At 33.1% G+C, this 27,037-nt stretch overlaps 4 protein-coding genes and 1 long non-coding RNA gene across 8 annotated transcripts; 2 read left to right on the top strand and 3 right to left on the bottom strand.

Moving 5' to 3' along the window:
* Positions 1 to 1,801: 1,801 nt before the first annotated feature.
* LOC123915650 lies at positions 1,802 to 2,288 on the bottom strand. The gene is made up of 2 exons (XR_006811945.1): positions 2,153 to 2,288; positions 1,802 to 1,995 (listed from the first exon to the last, which is right to left on the bottom strand). It is a non-coding gene; the product is annotated as an uncharacterized LOC123915650 (long non-coding RNA).
* LOC123915649 (endoglucanase 6) lies at positions 2,115 to 8,366 on the top strand. Of its 2 annotated transcripts, none has more exons than XM_045966843.1 (9): positions 2,115 to 2,581; positions 2,658 to 2,870; positions 3,170 to 3,370; positions 5,959 to 6,048; positions 6,185 to 6,349; positions 6,497 to 6,781; positions 6,936 to 7,284; positions 7,382 to 7,483; positions 7,582 to 8,366. In XM_045966843.1, the coding sequence occupies exons 1-9, from the start codon at positions 2,378 to 2,380 to the stop codon at positions 7,878 to 7,880; spliced, it is 1,908 nt and encodes a 635-aa protein (XP_045822799.1). In that variant the 5' UTR covers positions 2,115 to 2,377; the 3' UTR covers positions 7,881 to 8,366. The 2 variants fall into 2 exon arrangements, with proteins under 2 accessions (XP_045822799.1, XP_045822800.1); XM_045966844.1 differs by having other exon boundaries at positions 2,216 to 2,581; positions 7,409 to 7,483.
* A 1,139-nt stretch (positions 8,367 to 9,505) lies between these two features.
* On the top strand, positions 9,506 to 14,581 carry LOC123915648 (internalin I). 3 transcript variants are annotated; one of them, XM_045966842.1, is made up of 7 exons: positions 9,644 to 9,785; positions 9,871 to 10,541; positions 10,627 to 10,781; positions 11,087 to 11,304; positions 12,004 to 12,607; positions 13,570 to 14,069; positions 14,158 to 14,581. In XM_045966842.1, the coding sequence occupies exons 2-7, from the start codon at positions 10,366 to 10,368 to the stop codon at positions 14,167 to 14,169; spliced, it is 1,665 nt and encodes a 554-aa protein (XP_045822798.1). In that variant the 5' UTR covers positions 9,644 to 9,785; positions 9,871 to 10,365; the 3' UTR covers positions 14,170 to 14,581. The 3 variants fall into 3 exon arrangements, with proteins under 3 accessions (XP_045822797.1, XP_045822798.1, XP_045822796.1); XM_045966840.1 differs by having other exon boundaries at positions 13,570 to 14,073; XM_045966841.1 differs by lacking the exon at positions 9,871 to 10,541 and having other exon boundaries at positions 9,506 to 9,785; positions 13,570 to 14,073.
* A 922-nt stretch (positions 14,582 to 15,503) lies between these two features.
* On the bottom strand, positions 15,504 to 22,022 carry LOC123915647 (long chain acyl-CoA synthetase 4-like). The gene is made up of 20 exons (XM_045966839.1): positions 21,949 to 22,022; positions 21,656 to 21,832; positions 21,184 to 21,247; positions 21,003 to 21,092; positions 20,557 to 20,613; positions 20,151 to 20,199; positions 19,703 to 19,779; positions 19,540 to 19,579; positions 19,364 to 19,458; positions 18,971 to 19,138; positions 18,464 to 18,574; positions 18,221 to 18,308; positions 17,904 to 17,970; positions 17,660 to 17,735; positions 17,431 to 17,548; positions 17,063 to 17,308; positions 16,837 to 16,976; positions 16,546 to 16,728; positions 16,179 to 16,298; positions 15,504 to 15,847 (listed from the first exon to the last, which is right to left on the bottom strand). Exons 2-20 carry the CDS (start codon positions 21,811 to 21,813, stop codon positions 15,800 to 15,802), a joined length of 1,995 nt encoding a protein of 664 aa, XP_045822795.1. The 5' UTR covers positions 21,814 to 21,832; positions 21,949 to 22,022; the 3' UTR covers positions 15,504 to 15,799.
* Positions 22,023 to 23,114: 1,092 nt separating this feature from the next.
* On the bottom strand, positions 23,115 to 26,667 carry LOC123915646. Its single transcript, XM_045966838.1, has 7 exons — positions 26,550 to 26,667; positions 26,253 to 26,319; positions 26,105 to 26,160; positions 25,903 to 25,992; positions 25,670 to 25,809; positions 23,958 to 24,012; positions 23,115 to 23,600 (listed from the first exon to the last, which is right to left on the bottom strand). Exons 2-7 carry the CDS (start codon positions 26,317 to 26,319, stop codon positions 23,394 to 23,396), a joined length of 615 nt encoding a protein of 204 aa, XP_045822794.1. The 5' UTR covers positions 26,550 to 26,667; the 3' UTR covers positions 23,115 to 23,393.
* Positions 26,668 to 27,037: the final 370 nt, after the last annotated feature.

Genomic DNA, 27,037 nt, shown 5'->3' with positions numbered 1-27,037 from the left:
TGGAAGATGATCGCGCGAAATTCCGTTTGCCTGATCGGTGAATTGCGCTCGACCCTCTATTGCAACGTGATCTGCTTCTTCCTAATCGGATGTGATCGTTCGCAAGGGAATTGGGATTGTGACATCGATCGATTGAGAACTCCCGTCCAGATTTTGAATGCAATAAGTTTTTGCGGTCTCTGTTCTGTCTATGTCTGTCTAAATCCTCTTCGTCGTGTCGCAGCGCTTTCCTACGTCGCCGTCTCACCTCGGTCCATTCTCCACTATCCGCTGAAACCCCACCCCTTTTCTGCCTCGCTTTCGGTGAAGGCGGTGACCGTGACGGCCGCCCTAGGCTTGCCCTAGGTGCAGCGATGTTCTTTCTCTCTCTACCTCTCTCTCTCTCTCTCATTTTTTTAATCCAATGTCTTTCAAATCCTGATTTTTGTGTGGGGATGTCAGCTACATCTTTTTAGTGATTCAATAGTGTAAGACCATCCACAATGGAGCACTCCAACTTTGAGTACTTAAATGGGTCCCACATTGACATATCACTAATTTATTATTTTTTAATAATAGTACCTAATAGGTACTCAACCCCTCCAATGGAGCACTTCTTAAAAAGTTCTAAAATGGGTCCTATCAATAATTCCACATCATTACAATAACTTATTATTTAATTATATATTTTATAATATAAATTGATTGAATGATAAAATTACAAAATTAGTATGTACTATTTTTTTTATAATTCGAAAAATAATTAAAATTCAAAATTTAATTTAAAATAATATTGCCAAATTTTAAGAATTAGATAATTAAAAAATAATTTAAAATAACATTACATAATTTTAAAAACAATTAATTTTGTTGATCATCATGCCCAAAACGTTGCCAAATATGCTCGACAAGATCATGTTGAAGTTGAAGATGAGTTCGCCTATCTTGAATTTGTGCTATTCTTGACAAGTGTAGCCCATTATGGATAAATACCATCGGCTAAATAATACCCCATATTATATTACGTTCTATTTACCGAATATTGCACCAACGTCTATATGGTTGGCATTAAATTTTTTTAGAGGCATGCCAATTAAAAAATTATGCTTTTGTGATGTACAAAAATAAAATTGTGTTTTTGTACCATTAATTCAAATTGAATATAGAAAATAAAGTGGGCTCATGAAAATAATATTTTAATGAAAAATAAGGTGGGTCCAAGAGGAGAGAGGGTTCTTATTTTAGAAGTAGTACCTAATAGGTACTCAAATGGGTGGTACTCCAATGGTAGTACCTAATAAGTACCATAAGTACTTAATAGGTACTACACCATTGAAGATGGTCTAACCGTAAGTGCATAGAAATTTAAAATGGTGTAGTCATTTTTAGTGGCAAAGAGGTATTTACGTGGGAAATGGGTGTCATCATCTCATAGTTTGAGTTGTGTGAGAAAAAGTATTCACAATTTTCCTTTGTTACTATCACGCCGACGATTAGGGGGAAAAAGACCAAATCTTTAGTAGTGGCTTCGTTTGATATTTGATATCAATATGGGTCTTGGCGCGGGTCTATGGGGACCGCAATAGATGCTACTACTAATTGTTGTAAAATTTGGTTTATATATTTTTAATCAAAATCATAATGCCATAAAAATATATAATAAATATTTCTTTCAATTCTTTCACATTACTATAATGCAATAATACCACAAACAGACCAATCAAATTTGTTTTTACAGTGAGAAATTGACTCAAACAATGTGTCTGCTAATTGAACTTTAAAGCATGTTCTAACTTTGGTGAATATGCATGAAACCTAAACATTTTACCAAAGGCACAAAAAATCACACATTCTTGTTCAAACTCCATTCCATAAGTCAAACAATTTTGATTTACTAATTTAACCATAAGCAGTAGTAATTCCAATTCTGCCAAATAATTTAAAACCTCACCGACTGCTTGCTGTAAGGCCACATGACATTGTTCCTTCCTTACTCATCACAGACGTTTATAGCCACTTCAAAATCCAAATAAACAAAATAATAATAATAATAATAATAATAATAGAAACAAATTATTTACTACTATTAACTTATTTAATAATACTATAATGTAATAATAATATTATTTTAATAAATTCACTGCCAAAGTGTCAACTTCTGTGTTCTTGATACCTTCCCTTTTCCACTCCTTCCCTTAATATATAGAGCCTCGAGCTCCTCAGTTTCCAATCCCTGTACTCTTCTTCTTCTTCTCTCTCTCTGAAACTTCTCTGTTTCCGCAAGGATTCTCTCCTTATTTAACGGGAATATCCGAAGTTTCAGCTTCTCTAAACTCATCTGCATTGCCATATTTTTCCAACTCACTGCATTCAACAAACAAACACACACATTTACAGCATGGAAAGGCTAACACAACTCATTTCAATGCTTCCCCTGTTTTTCCTTCTTCTTCCATCTTTATCCTTTGCTGGTCATGACTATGGCCAAGCACTTAGCAAAAGCATTATGTTCTTTGAAGCTCAAAGATCTGGTGTTCTTCCTCATAACCAGAGAGTTTCATGGAGATCTCATTCTGGTCTTCAAGATGGTAAAGCAAGTGGGGTAAGTTTCTTTTTCATTTCATGGTTTCTTTTCCTTTTCAGTTTTACATTTTGTTGATTTTTTCAAAAATTTGCAGGTAGATCTAGTGGGTGGATACTATGATGCAGGTGATAATGTAAAATTTGGATTACCAATGGCGTTTACTGTTACAATGATGTCATGGAGCATTATTGAATATGGTAAACAAATGGCTTCTAGTGGTGAACTTGGTCATGCCATGGAAGCTGTGAAATGGGGTACTGATTATTTCATCAAAGCTCATCCTGAACCTAATGTTCTCTATGGAGAGGTACTACCTTTTCACTTCAAACTTCTCTCACTCTGTTTTCCCCTGTTTTTTTTATTTTTTATTTTTTGACTTTTCCTTTCCCAAAATGAATTAATATCATATTAATATTTATATATTATAGTTTTCATGGAATCATGGGTTAGTGTCTTTTTATTTTCCATAGAGTTAAAGTTGAATTTGGATGTTTCTAATGACTAATAATGTTATTATTAATTAATTAATTAATTGGGGTATTATTTATTTATTATTATTATTATGTGAATAATGAATGATGTTGATTTGGGCATTTTGACAAATAGGTAGGAGATGGGAACACTGACCATAAGTGTTGGCAAAGGCCGGAGGATATGACCACTGACCGTCATGCTTACAAGGTTGATCCAAGTAATCCCGGGTCGGATCTTGCCGGAGAAACCGCCGCCGCTATGGCTGCTGCTTCCATTGTATTCCGCCGTTCTAATCCTGCTTATTCACATGAACTCCTCCGTCATGCCTATGAGGTTTACTTTCACACAAGTCAACTTTGTTCACTTCATTTATTTTTATTTAATTATTTTAGCAAAGAAGTAGTACTAACTTTTTATGTGAAAATGAAATGTGAACACTAAAAAACAGTAAAATTGACAAAAAAAATTTACTTTCTATTTAACTCGTGAGATTAATCTCTGAAGAGTTGCGCTGTAATACTACCTGATTCATAAAAAGAGAGGACATTATTATAAACATTTGAAGCATGGTAAAGTAAGTATGAATGAGTTGTTTCTTGTTACTGATAGTGGCAAATAAATATTGGTGTGAAACGGTTGAACAATGTAACTAATAGGCAGTTACTGGCAGTACACTTTTATTTATGAGTCTTTTGTCAGAGACGTTATTGCTACCAAATTGGGCCGCATGGGTCGGTAGAAGGACATTAATTGATTCAATAAACATAAAGTCTCCAAAGATAAAAAATTAAAGTTAAATAAATAAAACCTTATCTTTTTTGAGTTTTTTTAGATGGGATATAAGTGATCCAAACATTTCCTTTGATTTTTAATATTAAACTAAATTTAATAAAAACAAGTAGTAGTAGTAGTATATATATTTTTTATATTAATTAAAGTAATAAATATTAAAATCTCCTCAACTATACTGTACCTAATATTTGGAAAAGGCAGGAAGGTGGAAATAATATTTTTAGGGACCCCATAAAAATACGATTTGTACACTTGTGGAATTTTGTTTCCCACTTTTTCTTTAGTCTTCTTCAACAGTCCTACTTGTACTTAATAAAGCAAGAGTTCACTCAATTTAGGTTTTTTCTTAAAACAACTAACAAAGTGTGAAAGAGCTGAATCCTTATTTAACCATTTCTTTTTTGTGTGGGTTATATTAGAGAATAAAGTGAAAGATAAATAAGAAGTTTGATTCTCATCTTCAACAAAAAATATTAATAATATTAATTATTAACCTTCGCCGTTAAATTTATCCTTTTTATTTTTCAATCTTAACAATAATATAAAAATACTAACTTTAAAAAAACAAACAAATATATATATATATATATATATATATATATATATATATATATATAGTTGACTAGAAAAATATGAATTTAATTCATTAGTATATGAAATTTTTTTTACACCATTTGATCGTTAAATTTTTGAACTTTTATCGTATCTAATTTAAAAGTCATAAATATTTTTTTTTTATTCATTATTGATTTACGATTGTAAACATATTTTAAGTGTATGGAAATTATTTTCATAAAAAAATGAATAATAGAGAGGTGAAAGACCTCTTTTTAATGTCTAGTGAAAGAGCCACTTTTTCTTTTAAACTTTTGTCACACATTTGACCGTACATTTTGATATTTGTGTGGAATTTGATCCTAACCTTCCTATTGAAGAGATTCACATAGCACAAAAAAACGAAACTTCGTTTTAATATTACCATAAATTTTCGTCATTTCACGTGGAGTGTGGACACACACACTGTCGGTGCTAATCTTTTTTGCCCTTTTGGTTTGAAATTATACTCATCACATTTTTTTTAGTATGCAACCAAACCAAACATGAATGTGTATCGGGTTATTTTTGGTATACTACTACTTTCACATCAACATTGGACCTATTTTCCCGCTGTCATGTGCCTCTATTATAATCTTTTAAGTGTACAATGTACACTAGTAATAGCTATGTGTTTCTGTCACTGTTTATTTAGGTGAAGACACATGTTGCATTTAATTATACATTTATTATAGTTAGATGAGTAATGAACAAATCAAAGAAATATCATAGATGTTTCTGAAATTCTATTTTACTGTCAATCTAGATCTGGAACAGATTTATTACTATCATAAGGTTTCAGGTATTTTAGTTGCAACCTAATAAATGAGGATACCAAATACTCCTACTAGTAGGTTTGAACTTAAACTAAATTGACTCCATTCAACTGGTTTGAGGTCAATAGCTCAACTGGTTTGATCTACGAGTGAAAGGAGTTAGAGGAGTAAAGATTAAGGGTTTAATTCCTGGTGAGGTGAAAAAAAAACTAACATCATATTAAAATAATGAGTCAGGATCCGTTGACACCAACTAGTTTGACACCAAATGTTACACCTCTCAATAACGTTTTAACCGATATAAATTTTATAAAATCCACCGTTGGATTGAAAGTTTACATCATATAGATCATTTGTGTAAAATTTCAGACAAATCCAAAATCATTTGATATGCTATTGAGACACATAAAGATTAACGGCATTTAAAAAAATACAAAAACCGTTAATTTTGATGTATCTCAATAACATATCAAATGATTTTGGATTTATTTGAAATTTTACACAAATGATCTATATGATGTAAACTTTCAATCCAACGGTGGATTTTATAAAATTTATATCGGTTAAAACGTTATTGAGAGGTGTAACATTTGGTGTCAAACTAGTTGGTGTCAACGGATCCTGACTCTAAAATAATAATCCAAAAATAAGCGTTGTTCTTAACGTAATATTAACACTATATATACATTACTGGCAACGTGAGCATTTCTGCCTGGAGCCACTACTAAACTGAATGTGTCTGGGTTTGATAAATTGCAGTTGTTTGATTTTGCGGATAAATACAGAGGCAAATATGACAGCAGCATCACAGTTGCACAGAAGTACTACAGATCCATCAGTGGATACAATGTAAGTTTTTCTTGTACAATTGTGGATTAATCAATACAAAAATAATAATTCCAATTGGAAACAAACAGTGTAAACATTCAATTATTGCTTGAATATTAATAATTGAATTGAATGTCGGTAATTGTACGAACAACAGGATGAATTGCTTTGGGCTGCTGCATGGTTGTATCAAGCATCTAACAACCAATATTACTTGGATTACCTTGGTAGAAATGGTGACTCCATGGGTGGAACTGGTTGGCAAATGACTGAATTCAGTTGGGATGTTAAGTATCCCGGAGTTCAAACTTTAGTTGCGAAGGTAAGATCAATTTTTCTTTTTAAATAATAATCTTATTGAGTACCTATTAAGTAATGAATTTGATGATTAGATGTTCTTACATATATGCATTCGATCATATTCAATCATTTGTGGCTAAACTGTTTTGTACTGTTTCTTGATGTGTAGTTCCTGTTGCAAGGAAAAGCTGGAGCTCATGCACCAGTGTTTGAAAAATATCTGCAAAAGTCCGAGTATTTCATGTGTTCATGCCTTGGAAAAGGTTCTCACAATGTTCAGAAGACACCTGGTGGACTCATATACCGCCAAAGATGGAACAACTTGCAGTTTGTCACAAGTGCTTCCTTTTTAGCCACTGTCTATTCTGACTACCTTGTTTCTTCTGGTAGAAACTTGAGATGTGATTCCGGCAATGTCCCTTCTTCCGAGCTTCTCTCATTCGCAAAGTCTCAGGTAATACACTACATCTCATTTAATTGTACTTTCTTGTTTCAATCATTAAATTATTTGACATGTCTCGGACACCAGAGACACCTTTAATCTGAAGTGTCGGTGCTAAATATTTCAAGGGCGCTGATCATTTTTTGTTTTTAAAAATAATGTTCAGGTGGACTACATTCTTGGAGACAACCCAAGAGCTACAAGTTACATGGTGGGATATGGAAACAATTTCCCTCAAAGGATTCACCACAGAGGTTCCTCCATTGTTTCAATCAAGGCTAATCCTTCATTTGTCAGCTGCTTTGGAGGTTACAATACTTGGTTTAGTAGCAAAAGGAGCAACACTAATCAACTTACTGGTGCTATTGTTGGTGGACCTGATGCATATGATGACTTTGCTGATGAAAGAAAGAACTATGAACAAACAGAACCAGCAACCTACAACAATGCTCCTCTTTTAGGTGTTCTTGCACGACTCAGTGGCGGTCATGGTGGCTACAACCAGCTCCTTCCAGGTATTGTCATCATTATTCTCAAATTTCTGCCCCTCCTGCTATAAATAAATCTTTTGGTGATAGTATAAGTAATCGCGGTATAATTTCTTCCTTACAGTTGTTGTTCCAGCTCCTACTAGGCCTGTTGTTGTTCCAGCTCCTAGACCCGTTGTTACCAAGCCACATTTATCTCCCAAACCAAGGATAACTCCATCCCCAGGTACATTTTAGTACTATATAATAGTATATAATTTTTTAAATTATCTGAGAAATACTTGCTTCAGTTAGAAACTAAAATGAAGAATTTCTCTTTGACAGCGTCAAAGTCAGGCCCAATTTCCGTTGAACAGAAAATGACCAAATCTTGGGTTGCCGGTGGCAGAACATACTATAGATATTCAACAATTGTGACTAACAAATCAACCAAGAATCTCAAGTCTCTCAATCTTTCGATATCCAAGCTTTATGGTCCACTTTGGGGACTCACAAAGTCTGGTGATTCATACACATTCCCAGCATGGATTAATGCTTTATCAGCAGGTAAAAGCCTCGAATTTGTCTACATCCATTCTACCACTCCCGCAGATGTCTCAGTCGCAAACTACTTGTTGGCCTGAGAATGATCGATTTGGTTTAAAACGTCGGGCAGCTACAGTTTAATGCTTTCTTGTGTAATACGAAATGTGCAGTGAGGAGAGATTCTTAAGATTCTCCTTTTTCATTTTCATTTTGGTGTCAAATCTTCTACTCTTGTGTATTTTGCATTTCAATTAGGATAGATGAAAATAGATAGATTATATATAAGATGGAAGGAGCGGATCAGAAAGGAGTGAAGAGACAAGAAAGGAGTGCTCATCCTCTTTCGTATCCGCTTTACAACTTATATACAGTGAGTGATACAAGACAGACAGACAGCGAAAAAGAGTGATAGTTGAGAAGTTCAGAATTTAAATGAACTTCTTAACATGTTAGAGAAGAGTCATCACTTGTATTTTTTCTAAAGCTTTGGATGTCTTTTCTGTGTGTGATGTTGCAAGCTTTGCAGCAATTGTACTTCATATATAACAGTTTGTGGAATAGTATTATGTTTATGTGCTGTGCAATGCTTGTTTTGTTATTTTATTTCAAACTAATGATTGCTAATTCAGTTCTTAAATACGCGACGGGTATTATAAGTGGTAGAGTGGTCTTACTGCCACAATCCACTGAGATTCAAAACTTCTCGCTTCCATTGAAAAAAAAATAAAAATAAAAGCAAATTATGAACTTGAGAACATAGACATAACTGAGAACTAACTTTCATCAATATGGCATAGCACACAAACATACAAAAATGAATTGATAACAATCTTATCCTGCACATTTGCTCCTTACTGAATGGACAATATTTTATTATCACTAGTGGTGGTGGGCTTCAACATTGAAACGATTTCAGGTAAAAAAAATTGTGTGGTGTTATAAGAAACCTGAATAAAACTAGTTATTTATATAAGAAAAATGTTTATTGAGATACTGTTGGAGTTATCAGGTGACAAGGATTGGTCGATAGACATATTGTTCAAATCAATATTAAGAAAATCATGCCACGACAAGTAATGCATAATTTTAATCTTGAAAAATATTGAAAGTGATCTCTAAACTTTTTTGACATGTTACATTTCTTTGTTCTCATATTCTGACAAATTGATAATTATTTTTTAGTTTTTCCCTGTCAATTTAAATATAAGGAGATAAATTTAAATATAGGCTTGGTACAAAATAAATAACATAATTTATTTTGCCACAAATAAGAGAGGTAAATTAATTTTTCTGATTACAATGTTATTAGGTACGAAATTTCCGTCAGTGTTTAATGGTCACTAATTTCTGTCGAATAGTCTGTTCGGCACACAAAGTGTTCCTTATTTGAAACAGTGAATATTCATATTTGAATTTAAGACTCTTGATTAACTTTACATAGACACATACTACTATCTTATTCAAAAAGCTTTGGTCATTAAGCACATCATTTGAGTATTTTTTTTTTTGGTGAGTAGAGTATTTTTTTATTTATTAAAGGTTCGATAAAATTTTAGATAAATATATTTTTCATATAATAAAATTGATTACTATCAAATTTACTAATTTATCCCGTCATAGTGAGCATAATTTTTTTTGACTAACGTGGCCCTGTCTAAGGCCCAATTGGCATGACGAGGCCCATGTTGAGATGTTTCTCTTTTCACGGAGAGAAGAAGAAGAAGAAGAAGAAGAAGAATTGAATGAAATAATCTCGATCTCATTCCAACACCGAATCAAACTCAAGTCAAACTTTCCAATTTCATTTCAGAGAAAGAAAGAGAGAAAATGAACAGAGAAACCGAATTGGTTGAACTTTGCATAAACGCAGCTTGTAAAAACAGAGAAACCGTTGAAAAATGGCGGTTACAGAAACGATCTCTCGATCGCTTACCTTCTCATCTCGCCGACGCTCTCCTCCGCCGTCTCATCACTCGCCGTCTCCTCCACCCCTCTCTCCTCGAGTAATTCAGTTCGTTTATTTTCACAATTCAGTTTGGTTTCTTAAACTATTATAATGATATTAATAACTTTTCTTGTTGTGGTTAGGGTTTTCAAACACAGTGCGGAAGAGGTTGATGTAAAAGGTGATAACTCTGTGGTTTTCAAACACAGTGAATATTCATATTTGAATTTAAGACTCTTGATTAACTTTACATAGACACATACTACTATCTTATTCAAAAAGCTTTGGTCATTAAGCACATCATTTGAGTATTTTTTTTTTTGGTGAGTAGAGTATTTTTTTATTTATTAAAGGTTCGATAAAATTTTAGATAAATATATTTTTCATATAATAAAATTGATTACTATCAAATTTACTAATTTATCCCGTCATAGTGAGCATAATTTTTTTTGACTAACGTGGCCCTGTCTAAGGCCCAATTGGCATGACGAGGCCCATGTTGAGATGTTTCTCTTTTCACGGAGAGAAGAAGAAGAAGAAGAAGAAGAATTGAATGAAATAATCTCGATCTCATTCCAACACCGAATCAAACTCAAGTCAAACTTTCCAATTTCATTTCAGAGAAAGAAAGAGAGAAAATGAACAGAGAAACCGAATTGGTTGAACTTTGCATAAACGCAGCTTGTAAAAACAGAGAAACCGTTGAAAAATGGCGGTTACAGAAACGATCTCTCGATCGCTTACCTTCTCATCTCGCCGACGCTCTCCTCCGCCGTCTCATCACTCGCCGTCTCCTCCACCCCTCTCTCCTCGAGTAATTCAGTTCGTTTATTTTCACAATTCAGTTTGGTTTCTTAAACTATTATAATGATATTAATAACTTTTCTTGTTGTGGTTAGGGTTTTCAAACACAGTGCGGAAGAGGTTGATGTAAAAGGTGATAACTCTGTGGATGCAGAATGGATGGCATATTTGGGAGGATTTCGCCATTTGCGTTATTTGAACATTGCTGAATGTCATCGAATCAATTCTTCAGCTCTTTGGCCTCTCACAGGTAGTACATAACATACATTCCCCTCTTTTTTCTGATTCTGATTTAAGTGATTATATATAAGGCTACTGCTATAACAATATATAGGATGTAGTCAAACTGTTTATATAAGTTATTCTGAAAATAAGCTGAAAACAGTGGTGTCATAAGCGGTCTCATGAGTGTTTATACTAGTAGATAAGCTCAAATAAGGCGATTCGTGCATGGCTACAATAACTCATTGTTAACCTATTCTTGCTGTATGTTTTGCCATTTCACTCATTTGATTTGTCTGTGTGGTGATGAGATGAATGCTTAATTGGTTATAGGAATGAATAGCCTTAAAGAGTTGGATCTATCTAGATGCTCCAAAGTTAATGATGCTGGAATTAATCATATACTTTCTGTTCCTAATTTGGAGAAGTTGCACATTTCGAAAACTAGCGTCACTGCCAAAGGAGTCAAGCTTCTAGCCTCTCTTAAAAACTTGTCTCTTCTTGACTTGGGCGGTTTGCCTGTCGATGATGCGTCTTTAGCTTCATTACAGGTATTTCATTTTCTTTTTGGGTTGACATTTGTGTTTGTGCTGTTCTGGGTTATACCATTACCAACTAATCACTTCACCTCTACCAATTTTTGGTTCAAATTATACTATTTTAGTATGTTTTTAAATGAAAATACATCCATATCCACTTGATTTGTAAAGGTATAAGTTTTTTCCAAATTTGTCATGCAATATGAACAATTCAAAAGTTAGATTGGATAAATTCAATTTCTGCATAACGTCACTAATTAGATGGTGTAATTTTGTTATCTTTCATTTCAGTGTAAATGGATATATTCCCTTTTTTAAAATTGTTTTATGATTTACATTTATAATCAGGCGTTATTCACTGTACCGTTAATTTTTATAGCGATGGATTTATCATTTATGTGCACATTGTGCTCTGCATTTAAACTCAATAGAATGCTTTTGGCAAAATCATTGTTTATTGTTTTATTCTTTCCCTGGTCAGTTATCGTCGGATACTCAATTGGGTTTGAGACAAACATTTCTTGAATTACTGGATTCTCTGTTAGACTTCACTGATTGTTTGTTAGTTGGCTACTGTGTCGTGTTTTTAGAGCGTGTCTTTGTTGTTGATTGCATGGTGGGTTTTTCCCCATACAAGTCTGTAATGCCAGTTCTCAAGATGTAGTAATGTTGACATCTTGTCCTTTTGTCCTTTGAAAATACCTGTTCTAGGTACTGAAAAATCTACAACACATTGAACTCTGGGGTAGTAAAATATCAAACAACGGTGCTGCAGTTCTTAACACATTCCCCAAGTTAACCCATCTAAATCTTGAATGGACCAGCGTCACAAAATTGCCTAATTTATCATCTCTTGAATGCCTCAACATGAGTAATTGTACTATTGACTCTATACTTGAAAATGATAAAGCTCCTTTGACAAAGCTTATATTCTCTGGGTCTACATTCCTGAATGAAGCTGGAACCTTATTATATGCAAATACAAATAACCTGTCCTTTCTGGACTTGGCCCATACCGGCCTTGACAAATTCTTCTTCTTAAGTAAAATGAAAGTAATAGAACATCTCAATCTCAGCTCGTGTATGATGGATGATAATTCAGTTGAGATGGTTGCATGTATTGGTGGAAAGTTGAAAAGTTTGAATCTGAGTGGTACTTGGGTTAGCTCTGCTGGAGTAGGGATTTTAGCTGGACATGTTCCCAATCTTGAAATTCTATCACTATCTCAGACATCAGTGGAAGATACTGCCCTCGCATTTATCAGCTTGATGCCTTCATTGAAGGTTGTTGATCTGAGCAATACGAACATTAAAGGTATTTGATTACTTGGTATAGTTGTTGTTGTTACTGTTGCAAGGCTAAACAGTACTATTTCTGCGACAAATATATGAGTTTTTCTTTACCACCGAATAACTCCTCACTAGGAAACTTTTGTGCTAGGCTGCTTTAAACCTGTTTGTATTTGACGTTTTTTCCTTTTTGCATCTTTGCTGATGATTATTCTCATGAGTCTAAAGATTCCTCGTTCTTCTGTTATATATATATGTTTTAATTTAACATTCATTGGCACGGAGATCTAGTAGTTTATTTTGTACCCTACTTAATTTTCTTAAATAGTGAATATTATCTTCAATTAGATCAGCTATTTATCTTTTTCTGTATGTCCTGCATCAACATGTCAGGAAATAACTCATTTGCCTATGTTTGTGCCTTGTATTCGAGTTACCTTGTGAAATCAAATGACCTTTGTTGCATGTTTGCACAATAGATTTAAGTAACTTCTTATAATCCTAGAAATCAATAATTACAGATGAATAAGTGACAGTCACACTAACAAACATGTATTCCATATTAAGAAATCTTAACATTTGATGTATATTAGGATAGTATTGCTAAGGCATGTAATACCCGTATTAGATCTATAACATTGAGTACGGTGCTGTTAACTTTAGCAAGAAAATAATTACTATCTATATAAGATCTATCTTATAATCATTCCACACGAAAATAATTACTATCTTTATAAGATCTATCTTATTTGGTCACTTTGTTTCCAACTGTCAATCCAGATTTGACTGATCAAGCATTTAAATTAATTATAGTGATTGGTCTCAATTAAACAAATTCTTGTCTTGTATGTGTTGTTCAAAATGTCTAAATACTGATTTCTTCAACTTCATCTCTCTCTCTCAGTTTTGTCTGGTTTATCTTCATTTGTTACCTGTAGTGTAGTTTAATACTCTGTCTTTAACCTTCCTATCTATACTTTGACTCAGGGTTTTTGCACCAAGGAGGGACTGACTTGGACTCACTCTCTCTAACGGCCCTACAAAATCTGAAACAATTAGAAAGGCTGAATTTGGAGCACACTCAAGTCACCGATGAAGCTTTATTCCCTTTATCAAGCTTCCAAGAGCTGAGATATTTATCTCTTAAAAGTCCTTCACTCTCAGACATCTCACTTTACCATCTATCATCAGTTCCTAAGTTGACAAAGCTTGGTATCTGTGATGCGGTATTGACAAATTGTTCTCTTGATAAGGTTAAGGCTCCTGAAAATCTGAAACTGATGGACCTCAGAGGTTGTTGGCTCTTAACCAAAGATGCTATCTTATCATTCAGTAGAAATCATCCACAAATTGAAGTCAGACATGAACTTGTTACGGTACTTCCTTTTGAAGAAAATGGACGTCAGCATTCATCTCCATCTCGATTAACTTCAAGGACTATGCAAGCAGCTAGGAAGAAAGAACAAACGTCCTTATCTCCATATTTCGTAGGTAATTCCCATTACGTTTATATTATTCTGGTTCCTATTTTTAATGATTTATCTTAATTATAATTTTTCATGTATTTTGACATAGATCAAAGGATGAAATATAGCAGAGATGAGTTACTTGCATTGCAGTTTATGTCTCTGCCTCTTGCATCAAATAGTGAGAGAGACAACTCAACACTTGAGAAGCAATTGGATTCAATGTAGCAATCTGTTTCCGTATTTCTATCTGATCTCATTGCATTGGCAAAATTTTGTATTCATTGTATACTCCAATTTATCTCACTTGCATTCAGTGTAGTTCAATGTATCTTACTTTTTTCACCAACATTTAGGTGCAACTCATGTGCATGAGGTGAAAGCTGAATAATGCCAACTAAGTCGTATAGAGCTTTGGCTCAAACCTAACCTTGTATTTTGTACATGTGAATTAAGAGATGAATGTTTTTCTGTTGAGTGTAATAATTGACACATGAGGATGTAATAGATTGCTTCTTCCTAGTTTCTGCAAATTTCTAAATTTACAAGATTTTAATCAACAGGGAGGATGGTCTTGCATAAAGGAATGATTCCTGTCGTTGCGAAATCCCACATTTTAGGCAGATGAGAATCATAGAGCGGCTGATTAACATCATACGGCTGATTGTGCAATTCAATTATTCAAGAGCAATTTTGATCCAAACTACCCAAACAATATGAATGGGTAAAAATCATTTTGTATCCAAACATAAATCAATTTACCACTTTTAACTAAAATCAATTATGTCAAATTCAATTCTAATCATCGCAGAACCAAACACACACTAAAAGGATGCGTATCTCTTGCTTCATAGGAGATAATTTTTTTTGGATGGGTTTCATACCTCATAGAATTTCATTTTTCTTATAATCTTATATTTCTCAATGGTAAAATTCCTTAATTTTCTCTTGTTTCCCCCGGTTCCTTAATTCTCTTGTCTGCATATTTCTTCATTTTTCATATCTGTTCATACAAGCAGAGAGCTATGGCTCACTGTTTTTACGTCGTAGGGATTACTCATGGGATAGTTTAAGATGAATGATGTCTCTTTATTATCCAATATAAAATGTTGATTGGATCAAATTTTCAGATCTTAATTCAATATTAAAATTGTGAACAACTAACCATATACAAATATATTTTATTTTATGTAAATTTACAATAAGTAATAGTTTTTTTTTTTAAATTACTTAAAAAAGTTTTTCTCACTGCCCAAACGTTATCGCAGGGTATGGTAGGAAGTGATCAAGGAGAAAATGCAACAAAATGGTCGACATTTTCAAGCCTTGCACCAAAATCATGGAACTCACAAAGAACCAGCAAGTAAATGAAAGTTGCAGATAAACTGATAAGGTGTTTGGAACTGCGGCAGACAGGTATCCTCTCTAATTGTGCTGTAGAAAATGAAACACACATTGAGATGTACTAAAATGACCCAACATGGAAATTCTCAATATTCCATTGAAAATCTTCTCAATATTGTACGACAGTTATAGGGATTATTTGTCTTGAAGAGAAAAGAATTAAATATTTTGACAGTATTATGTTACCTACCAAAGTATTTTTATACCTTCACGGTTGAGCAGCTATCCGTGGCAATGTAAATATTAATTGCCATATATAAAAAATAATCTATACAGTCAACAAAAGAAATTATGTAAGCACTAAGCTCCATGACATGAATAAAATAAATTGTCTCCCAAAGCATATCTCAGGCACTGGGTTTATTTGTCGCCTTGTACATCTCGTCGATGATATTCTGTGCACAAAAAATATTGTAATCAGTACTGAAACAATATGAGCTTGAGTTTGTAGTTGTACAATAAATAAATAAATAAGTGTATCAGAAAGATGTTTATGTGGCGACTTTGTATGTATATGTCCTTGAATTTGCATTTCAGCTGTGAATTCTAACATTTCAGAGTACTTAGAATTCAATTAGCGTGTCAAATGTCCAATTATCACAGTGATTAGTCAACTTATTGACACTTATATAGGTTTTTCCACTTCACTATCATTGTGAAGGTGATCCACCGTAGCATTAGCTATGAAACATAACAAAATTCATCAGAGTTTTTGACAACTTATACCTGGTAGTGTTTAAGCAACTGGGGTCTCTTCTTCTTAAATGTTGGTGTAATAAGATCACGTTCCATGTCAAATGGAACTGGATCAATATGAACAGCTTTAATAAATTCAAAACCTTTCAACTGCAAAAAGAACATTAATCAGTATAAAACATAGATATTTAGGGTATGTACCTATACATACCTGGAATGCAGACACTTTTATTTGCTACAATGTTAATTATGAATATATTATGGCGGTGTATACATGATTCATATGGAAAATTTCAATCCTACATGTGAGGAATTCTTAAATTCAAGAAGTTAAAAACACATTGTATACAGTATAACAAATTAGAGAAATATTATGAGACTTAAAACTAAATAGAACCTTTTTTTCTTTCGCAATCTTTACGAGCTCTTCAAGGATGTAACTTTTCGTCCTAGAATCTTCACAGAGAGAATCAAACTCCATTTTCATGTCATTTTTTCCTGCCCAAGCTTCAAGTGCTTGCTTGTTTGGGTTAATAACAGCCACAAGGAAGAACTCAAAACTGTTTCCATAGACCCATATCTGAAACAAAGGAGGATAAAACTCAATATAAACATGTCACAAAACATTGTCTGCTCATGAAAAGAAGCTTAAACTAATTCCTTTATTAAAAGGCTCTAGAAGACTTACTGATTCAATAACAGAAACTTGAACATAAATATTCTCCAGGTTTTCAACAGCAACATATTCTCCTTGTGAAAGCTTAAATATATTCTTCTTCCGATCGATAATTTTCATGCTTCCATTAGGTTGCCACTCTCCAATATCTCCTGTTTAATAAATTATGCATTAAGAAAATGGTATACTATATACTGCAACAATATATATACATCATCACAACTTCAACTGAAAGAACCTGTATGGAACCATCCATCGATCATAACCTCTTTGGTGAGGTCTTCACGTTTGTGGTACCCTGAAAAAACTGTACTTCCCTTAATACAGATTTCTCCTCTTGGTGTGGTTGCTAGTGCATCATATCCCATTTCAGGTACAGATTCCAGACATGCATCCACATATGGTAGAGGAGGGCCAACCGTACCGAGCATATTTATTTCGTTTGGTATTGCCACGAAGGATCCAGCGCATGTTTCAGTCAGACCTACAACAGCCAAAATAGAATCCAAATTCTAAAACCAACTTATGGTGTTTTTATACATCAATAATCACACACATAAAGGTAACATAAGTTCATGATAGTTCAAATGTTGTGAAAGAATATACCATATCCTTGTAGAATATGAGAACAAGTCACCACACGCAGGAAACTTTCAACATGTTTAGATAGAGGCGCTGCTCCGGACAAAACAATACGTACATTACCCCCTAAAGCGTCTTTTACCTGATCATGTTGCAAAAACATTACTATTAGTAGTACAGTGCAATTTTGTTATGGTTATTGTTTGTTCGAACCAAGACAGCAGTGAATTAAAATATATGAAACTATAATCACCTTACTAAATACAACTTTGTCCATTAATGGAGACGCCGAATTATGTTTTTGCCCTCTTTTCATGTTATGCAACTTGCTGCAACATATTTCATAGTATATAACTATATATTATCAAAACATTGCAATGCATCATCATCTTCTAAATGAGATTTTCTGTGCTTTGATTTATATAGGAGCACTCATACAGTAAATGAGTCAGATTTCCATCATATAACTCAATTAATGTAAAAACAACAGTACTTACTATGTGTAGGCTAAATTGAACATCGTATTTTTCACCGTGCCCCCCGTATTAATCTTTTGTTGTAAACCTGTATAATAAATGAAGATTGAGATTTTCATTGCATTATTATTTTGATTATAGCTGTTATTATTTGGTGAGAGGAAAATTTGTTCAAAGAGATGGATATGAGAATAGGAATTCAGGAAAAATACCACTTCAATAACTAAGAACTAACTTAAATAGTATAGTTTTGTTCTTCATGAATTCATAATTTTATCATAAACAATCACATAGTGTAGGAAAGATCACTAAACTGTAAACAAAGACCAAAAACTTACCTGTGTAGACTCTATCAAGCACACGGGGAACAGCACAAAAAATAGTTGGTTTTAACTCGGCTATGTCTTCCATCAACAATTTGACATCCTGCAGCCAAATTGAATAAGTAGTTCTATATTATTATCAAATACAAAATTTGACTTTACTCGAGATCAAATTAAAAAATTAAAAAATCCAATATACTATAATCACATCAAGCCTTCATTAAGTAATAAGTAACGAAAGATTTAGCATATACTCACCCCACGCCAGAAACCTATTGAAGCACCGGTCCAAATCATTGCTTCTTCAACAACCCTGTCAAAGATGTGTGCAAGTGGAAGGTATGATAGGTATCTATCTTTCTCAACTAACTGCAGGCAGGAACAAAAAAATGCGGGATATTAGGAATGTTAAAGATAGGATGGCAGAACATTCATTATCCAAAAAACAAAAATAGCATTTTAAGAGCAATTTAGTTTTGTTAAATAGCAGCTATAGGGGTATGGCGTAGAGGAATTTAAACAAGTTTCTACTGCTCAGCAATAAGTTATTTAGTACAAAGTGATGCCAAACAAAAGCTATAACATTGCCGTGTAGCAGAATTTGATGAACTGCTATTTTTTGCGATACACATTTGACGACACTAAGGTGCATTCATTTTAGAAGACCAAGATGTTTGCTTAAATGAAAAGATGTAGGCCTTTTAGGAGTCCCTTGTATGTTCAAACAAATGCAAGAAAAAGAAGTGATAAAACAAAACTACTTACTGATTCATTGCAACAGTCTAGTAGTTTCGTTATGCCAGCTAAGAGTGTAATAATGCTCTCATTGGATATCAATACTCCTTTGGGATCACCAGTAGTTCCACTTGTGTACATTATAGTACATATGTCACTTTTCTTTTTCACAGGAAGATCAAAACTTTTATCCTGACCCTGTGATATATATCGAAAACTAGAATGAGCAATCAAAACACATTACTTCCTTTTATCAATTCTAGGCTCAGAGTAAGAAACATAAATTGCAATGCTAGTGTATCTAATATTTTGCGTTAGAGTAATTGCAGATACGGCCAAGTAATATAGAAGTAGTTTCTTTCATGACAAATTTACAACAGATAGGAGGAAAGAGAGTAATAATACGAAAAATTGATAACTCACCACTTCTAAAAATTCATCCCATGAATATATTATCAACTCAAACTTCTCAAATTCTTGCTTTTGTTCTGGAGTAACCTTTCCAAAGCTCACAATGGCTACACAAAAATAGATAAATAAATTAAGGCGGCTGCTTCTTTCGTTTTAGAAAAGGAATTGAGAAAATCAATGGAATTTACTCTTGAGATGCTTTGCTGCATTTGGAAATGTCTTCAATAGCTGAAAAGTTTAAGAAACAAATATATGGATAAGACTGGAAAATTGCAGAACATACTTTCTAATCCTTCCTAATAATACACTGCTAGTGCTAATATATCACACAGATTATTTCAATAGGTGAACCTCAGGTATCTTCTTTTCTTCAACAAATGCAAGCGAGACTTCTGCATGGGATATAATGAATTCCACAGCACCGGCACCTGAATTAACATTTTGAAAATAAATATTAAAATGATTTGTGTCAAATCCCATTATACTTGGCGATTAATTTTGATATAATGTCCGTGCAGAACTTTTTACATTGTCAATCATTCACAAGTCACCCTTTTTATGACTTTTTATGATCTAACTATCATACTGATTGACAAACGGTGTAAAAAATCTTTATATTTTCGGGTCATACGAGTAAAATCCTTATACCTACTGTTTGAAAATATTAAAATAATTCATATTCTCTTCTTTCTTTCTTTTCTTTTACAAGGGGTGACACTTCATATGCCTCCACATAATGAACCTTGTGTGTCCACAACACGATTTAGGTAGATAAATGCCAAAGAAGGTGGGATCATACCTAAGGTATCATATAAAGGAACACAATAAAGTCCATGAGCATTGCAGGCCTGCAATCATGTTAAAATATGTAAAGAACTTTTTGAGTTGAAAGGATAATAGAAGCTAGTTTAGCAATTGATCATCACTATAGATGAAAAATGTCCAACAGAGAACCAAATATTTAATAGATAAAACAAAGTTTCAATTTAAACAAGCTTTCCATGTTCAAAATGGATCATAAAAACACTAAAACAATCACATTATTATATGAACATAAAAAATTATATTATTTGTTCAAAAAAAAATAAAATTACATTATAAATATATAACACAAAGATCAACATATAGCTAGCTAAAACTGAAACCTCCAAAGAACAGAGTAGAAAGAAAAATATATATGCAAATAAGACAGCATAAAATGATACCTCCATGCTCATAATCCATTCCGGGCTATTGACACCATAAATGCCACATTTTACTCCCTGAAAACAATAAACATATTAAGCTTGCTTTCACACAATGCAAGAAAAGATGCTGATATGAAGCAAAAGATATCATAGTCCGTCATGACCAAGCTATTCATGAAGATCTCAATGTTTAATACCAAGAACATATCGTCAAAGAGAAATAGATGAAGATGATTTTTAATGTCTTTGGTATGTGAAACAATGCACCTCATGTTGATCACAAACTATGAAACATTGATACATACATGTACTCCAGACACGACACTCACACATCAACCCCATGGATGAAATGGACAATGCATAATGTAATGAGAATCCAAAAATTGGCGTAAAACAATCAAAGAAGATGAAAATAATAAAACAAGTGAAAGCAATTGTCAAGAGTAACACATGTGACTACTTACTTCCCCATAACCACAAGCACGGATGGAATTTCCAACTTTGATCACCTTGTCATAAATTTCTTTGTAAGTTTGCCACTTGAATTTGCCAGGCTACAAAGATTGTGACAAAATTAAAAAAAAAGTAACAACACATTTGCATATAATGAGACATAAATCACAGAAAGGGGAAATGAGTGTTTACCTTCCCATCCACTATTTCACGGACGCCAAGCATTGGATTTGTTGGATTCTTCTCAACAGACATCCTGTATAACCACAAAAACATCGCTCATTTGATGTGTCCTTGTGTGTGTGTGTGTGTGTGAGCGCGCGCATCCTGTCTAACCGTTAGTATTTATTACCTTCCGACACATTGCTTTGACGCATTAGTCATTAGAACTTTTTTAATTCTTGTTATAATACATAAATGACAATATATTGTTATCTTTACACTCACTCACTCAAGAGATTTATTTATTTTTCAAAGGAGATCCAATCATAGATCTTCAATAACTTTCGAACTTACGGAATTTAAAACATTCTAATTCGGTTATAAGATTACAAATTCATAATTAATTTCATTAAATCGAGCGAAATTAATTAACAACACGAACACACGATGAAAGAACAATGTGATCTATGAATATATGATTAAGTAATATGAAATTAGAGACCTGAAAACATCCCAACATGAATCAAGACCTTGAATGGGAGGAGGAGAGGAATCATTAGAGAAAGTGGTACGATAGACAGGTCCCATGGATGGTCTGTCATCTTTGGCTTCCCTAGCTTTTTCAACCTCGACGATGAATGATTTGTTCTCTTCAGCCATTAATTAATGAATGCTTGTTCTGTAAATGAATTAGGAATTTGAATGGAACAGTAAATGATGCAATGAAGAAGCTACACGGAAGGAAGAAGAAGAAGAAGAAGAAGAAAGAATATGTGAACTGAATCACTAACTTACCGCTGCATGTGTTACGTTCTTACTTGTTATTACACTACAGACGGTTACGATTGCTCAACAATTTTTTATTTTTATTTTATTTTATTTTGAGAAAACAATTTTACATCATTATTCTTTATAAACCAAATTTTTTTATTTAATTAAAAAATTAACGACCTTTGTGTGAATGAATGGTTTATTTATATGGAATGTTTAAAGAGTGTACCTGGAACACTCCATGTTTATATACGGGTCCAGTATCTATTACTAATATATTAAAATCGATTATAATCAAAGTTATTAATTAATTCTTATTACGTTTAACCACGTTGCAAGTTTTATACCCTTCATCGTAATTTCACTAAAAAAAATATTAAAAAAAATATATAGAAAGAATATATGATAAATACAATGAAAAATGCTTAAAAATAGGAATCAAATTTCTAATTTTTTTATTAAAAAATATACACGGGACCGTTATTTGTGATTGATAATTTATTCATTTAATAAGTTTTACGAGAAATAACACAACACAATAGTTTTACTTATATTTTAACAATATTATATAATAAATTTTTAAATATTTTATTCTAAATAAATTTTTACCTTAATATAATAACAAACTTAAATATCGAATAAAAATAATAGACTCGTCGCACGGGTCTTTTAACTAGTTCTACTTTAAAAAAATATCCTTTCATAAAAAGAAGTTTGATTTCATTTTTTTTATGAGAGAAGTTTCATTTCATTTCATTGTCTTTTTTTTTTTTGTTACAAATTTCATTGTCTAAGAGTGCTAATTTCCAAAATATTTTTTAAAAATGTTTAGTGTTTATTTCTCTCTATCTCATTATACGTGCTTCAAAAGAATAGTATTTTTTAAGAAAATAATTAGGTACATTGATTTTAATGGTTAAATAATGTATGTAATTTATCTTAGAGTGTTTGAAAGTGTAGTGAAATAATTAGAGTGTTTTTCATCATTTGTTCAAATAAGTATATCACATCTCATTTGATCCACCGATAACATTTATTGATCTAATTATAGAAAACTAACTTGTGCACCATAGAATTGGCCTCGCATAATAGTGAAACAGTGAAAAAATTTGCCGTATGGAACATGTTTTTTTTTTTTTATAAAAAAAATGATTTTGCATCTTGATAAATTTTATACAAAATTATTAAAATTTTATTGTAAGAAGCCTAGAAGCATTCATATTCATATTCAATATTGCTACCTGCTGGGAATAGCAGCAGCATAAGCTAGATCACAAACATAAGTGTACTGTACAATGAAAGGTAACTGAATAAAAAGTATACTACGTTCGAATGAAGGTAAAGATGTTCCATACATCAAAAATACAGCTAGCCTGCTAGGAATGGAAATCACAGAATCAACCAAGAATTTGAGATGCAGCAGAGCAGGCCAAGCATACTACTATACTGAAACTGACACCATGAAATTATCAATTGTTATGTCGACCTCTTCCCCATTGAGGCCTCCGGTTACCAGCTCCATTGTGCTGCACAGCATTGTTCTGCCTTGAGAAAGCTTTCATTCTTTGCTCCTTCATGTTTGCAAACAGTGAATCCATTGTATTAGACCTTTGGTTTGGCTTTATGTTGTCATTCTGGTGCTGATGCTGATGTTGCTGCTGAGGGGGAGTCAGTGGCTGTTACAAAATACAAAAAATCACATCAATGAAGCCTGCTCCTTACAACCATTTCTTTTCTAGTTTTTTATGTTATTAAGTTCGACCTAATCACAAAAAGTTAATACTAATCCTTCAAATCACTCAAGTTTAGTCTCTAAAAATTTATTTATTTGTAGTCCCCACAAGGACTAAAGGCGCCCAGTTTTTATAAAGGTGGGGAGTGGAAACTAAAAATGAATAATTTTTATAGGAACTGAACTTGAAACATCGTGTTTTCATAGAGGTTAAAAACATTCAACCCCAAAAAATTTAATAACAAAATTCAACATACAAAACAAGAACAAAGCACAGGACCAGAAAAGAAACTTGCCGCACCTTAGCAACAAAACCTCCACTGGCAGCCCTTCTCTGATTCACAGGGACATGGAACCTGCAGCCAGAAAGAAAATAGAATAATTGAACGGCAGAAACATGATATATATTCCAGATATTCCTCAAGAGCATCGGCTAGCATCTGACATGCTCAATACCAATGATAGCTTGTAGTAGAAAAGTATAAACACTGCTCACTAACATATCACTTGTTAAAATGCTGATGATCTTATTCTATATATATCATCTAAAAAGTAAGAATAAATAATTTGAAGACGAAGGTCACATATTTGATGATCAACTCGGGGATCAACTTTCAAATTTCCCCAGAAATCTCCCGCCCACAACATGAGTGCCCAACAATTTGTATGACTCTTGGTCCTAACCATATCTATTTACTACCACGGAGATTGTCAAGTATTTGTACTAGCAGTGCCCAATGACTTGTATGAAGCTCACTATAGAGACCATATTAGGTTTTGCTACCATGGAGGTTGTCATCCAAGTAGACCAACTGAAAAGACACCTTAAGGCTTCCTGGATGACTTCTTCATAAAAATCATACTTGCTATGATGTAGCAACAAATATCTGGCTTGGTAACTAGGGTACCATTTCCCCACCAGCAAGCACCATATGCACTTCAGTTTAGTTCTAAAAAGATCTTGCATAGAAACAAATGTTTGGAGCATCATCTTTCCATCGCAATGCTTACAATACACAGAAAGACATCACCTTAGATGCTTGATTGCTAATCACAAGCATCGTCCACGGGTAAATCCACAACAATGCTAGAAATTATCTTATCACATAATGAATAGGTATTGTTTCTATTAGTGGTTGCAAAAAGTAACAAGAAACAGACAACAGGAAATATTAAAGTAGTAGGTTCACCATCCAAAACTTCCTGCAGCATTTACTCAGCTAATTAAAACAAACCCCTAAACAACTGTAGAGCTGTTTCTCGAAATAGACCAACCCCTAAATAAGAGTAACGATATTGCCCTGCCTTCTGTGCATGTCTAATGGTACCAAACTACCAAGGGCGGAGCTAGGGGCAAAATAGTGACATGGCCCCCCCAAGGTTTTAAACTTCACTTGATAATGTAGTATAAAATTATTGTGCCCCCTCCAGGTTCTAGTACTACATTTTTGTCATACTAAAGTTTGTGTCGGAATTATTTTTATAAAGTCTGATAGGTGATGCTGTCTTGGGCCCCTGTCAGATTTATGGTCGTCCTTGAATGGTAACAGCCCCCCTCATGACGAGAAACATACATTATGAAGAACAATCTTAAGTTATAACTCCTAGTGACATGCTTCTGGCAAAACAGGTTTCTTCTAACTAGTATTTTCCCTTCACATCACCGGTCTGCTCAAACATAACTCCATTTATGCAGAATATAATTACTACGATATAATGCAAGCATTTCAGAATTCCATAACATGTGACTTGCTCTCAATTCATTCATAATATCAGACCAAGTCCTTTAGCAGAGAAAAAAAAAATCTTATAAATGGGAGGCACATTTATGATGACATCAATGTCACCGAAGGCCATGGATTACCTGCAATGATGCACCAATTTACAAATATAATTTAGCCACAACTATCAACCACATCATTCAAACTTAAAACATTCAGTTCAGCTCGAACTTTCTCTCATGTTCTGGTACTTAACACGGGTGCATATAACAATCAATGAAAAACATAATACCTTGGTTTATTCCAGTTAGCCATCTTGTTTCGATTATTAACTCCATAGTGCAGAGGAGCAGCAACAGCTTTTCTTGCAACTTCGGTTGCAAGGGGAAACTGGTTTCCCTGGAAATTCGATCTTCTTTTTGCAAGTTCTCCCTGATCACCGCATTCAAACATGTTAATATTGGAAATATGTAGACACAAAAACATAATAAAAGCTTAAAAAGACTCTGCTTCATATAAACCTACTTGTCTAAGAGAAGACCTCGACTCCATATAACGCTGCGCCTTCAAAGACTTATCTTGTGCAATAGTGTTCGAAAACTTTCTGCTCTTATTCTGTATAGACATCCATAAGAATGAAGCAAATTAATAACTATTAAGTAGCATGAAAAACCACGCCACAACACACACAAATTAGCAAAATAATCTTCAAAAGCGAAAATCTTACCGAAACCCTAATTCCCTTAATAGGTTTGGGGTTTTTAGACATCTTGATTATATCATCTGTAAACACCAACATAAAATACATCAGAATTTCATCAAATCAAATAAAAAAAATACATAAGAATTTCTATAGTAAAAAAAAACAAACAAACCTAGTGTCATGTCCATCTTCTTCTCGGTAAGAGCAATGATCGCTGGGGTAAGTGGTTTAGTAGCCATCTGACATAAAAGCATAAACAAGTTAATTACAAGTTATATAGAATTATAAAATCAAAATCAGCAACGAAAATCAGTAGAATTTAAAGGTGAATTAGAAAATTGAAGAAAGAAATTGCGGCGCATGAAGCATCTATTCTATTCTAGAATGAGAGATGGAAACAACACATAGAAAAGAAGCACATAGAATGAGAGAGAGAGAGAGAGAGAGAGAGAGAGAGAGAGACACTTACGATCGGAAAATCAGAAGAAGTTGGTACTGAGAAAGGGTTTTGTACTTTAGTTTGATGTTATTTGGGGGAAGAAGAAGGAAGTTTTATATAGATTAGTGAGTAACGGTGCAAGTACGTAAGCTTTATATTGACGCAATCTTTCTTGGGGAAGATTTTTTTCAAAAAAAAAAATAAAGTAGGATTAAATCTTTTTTTAAAAAATATTAGTATCTTTTTTTAAGATACTAATTTTTTTTTTGACAAAGATACTAATTTTTTTTAAAAAAAAGATTTAATCCTACTTTATTTTTTTGAAATATTAGTATTTTTTGTATGAAAATATATGCGAGAATTTTTTGTTCACATTTTTTTTTAAAACAATTTTTGGTTCACATGACACTATCAAAGGTGGTACTGTCCCGGTAAAATAAAGTGATAATATCTTGTTATTATTTTTTGTATTTAATATTTAATTATTTTAAAGTAATATTTTATTACAAAAACAATGT

Source organism: Trifolium pratense, linkage group LG3, assembly GCF_020283565.1.
Source record: "Trifolium pratense cultivar HEN17-A07 linkage group LG3, ARS_RC_1.1, whole genome shotgun sequence".
NCBI classification, from domain to species: domain Eukaryota; kingdom Viridiplantae; phylum Streptophyta; class Magnoliopsida; order Fabales; family Fabaceae; genus Trifolium; species Trifolium pratense.
The sequence above is the reverse complement of the archived record's forward strand: the minus strand, read 5'-3'. Positions and strand labels throughout refer to the sequence as shown.

Excerpts from the sequence above, each read along its gene's own strand:
- LOC123915646 (XM_045966838.1), bottom strand. The coding sequence starts at position 26,319 with ATGGCTACTAAACCACTTACCCCAGCGATCATTGCTCTTACCGAGAAG. Across the intron at positions 26,161-26,252 it reads GAAGATGGACATGACACTAG|ATGATATAATCAAGATGTCT; the intron begins GTTTGTTTGTTT and ends TGGTGTTTACAG. Across the intron at positions 23,601-23,957 it reads GTGGAGGTTTTGTTGCTAAG|CCACTGACTCCCCCTCAGCA; the intron begins GTGCGGCAAGTT and ends ATTTTGTAACAG.
- LOC123915648 (XM_045966841.1), top strand. The coding sequence starts at position 9,610 with ATGAACAGAGAAACCGAATTGGTTGAACTTTGCATAAACGCAGCTTGT. Across the intron at positions 11,305-12,003 it reads CGTCTTTAGCTTCATTACAG|GTACTGAAAAATCTACAACA; the intron begins GTATTTCATTTT and ends TACCTGTTCTAG. Across the intron at positions 12,608-13,569 it reads GAGCAATACGAACATTAAAG|GGTTTTTGCACCAAGGAGGG; the intron begins GTATTTGATTAC and ends ACTTTGACTCAG.
- LOC123915647 (XM_045966839.1), bottom strand. The coding sequence starts at position 21,813 with ATGGCTGAAGAGAACAAATCATTCATCGTCGAGGTTGAAAAAGCTAGG. Across the intron at positions 21,093-21,183 it reads GTGAAATAGTGGATGGGAAG|CCTGGCAAATTCAAGTGGCA; the intron begins GTAAACACTCAT and ends CAATCTTTGTAG. Across the intron at positions 16,299-16,545 it reads AGATTGCGAAAGAAAAAAAG|TTGAAAGGTTTTGAATTTAT; the intron begins GTTCTATTTAGT and ends TTCTTTTTGCAG.
- LOC123915649 (XM_045966843.1), top strand. The coding sequence starts at position 2,378 with ATGGAAAGGCTAACACAACTCATTTCAATGCTTCCCCTGTTTTTCCTT. Across the intron at positions 6,049-6,184 it reads GATCCATCAGTGGATACAAT|GATGAATTGCTTTGGGCTGC; the intron begins GTAAGTTTTTCT and ends TACGAACAACAG. Across the intron at positions 6,350-6,496 it reads TTCAAACTTTAGTTGCGAAG|TTCCTGTTGCAAGGAAAAGC; the intron begins GTAAGATCAATT and ends CTTGATGTGTAG.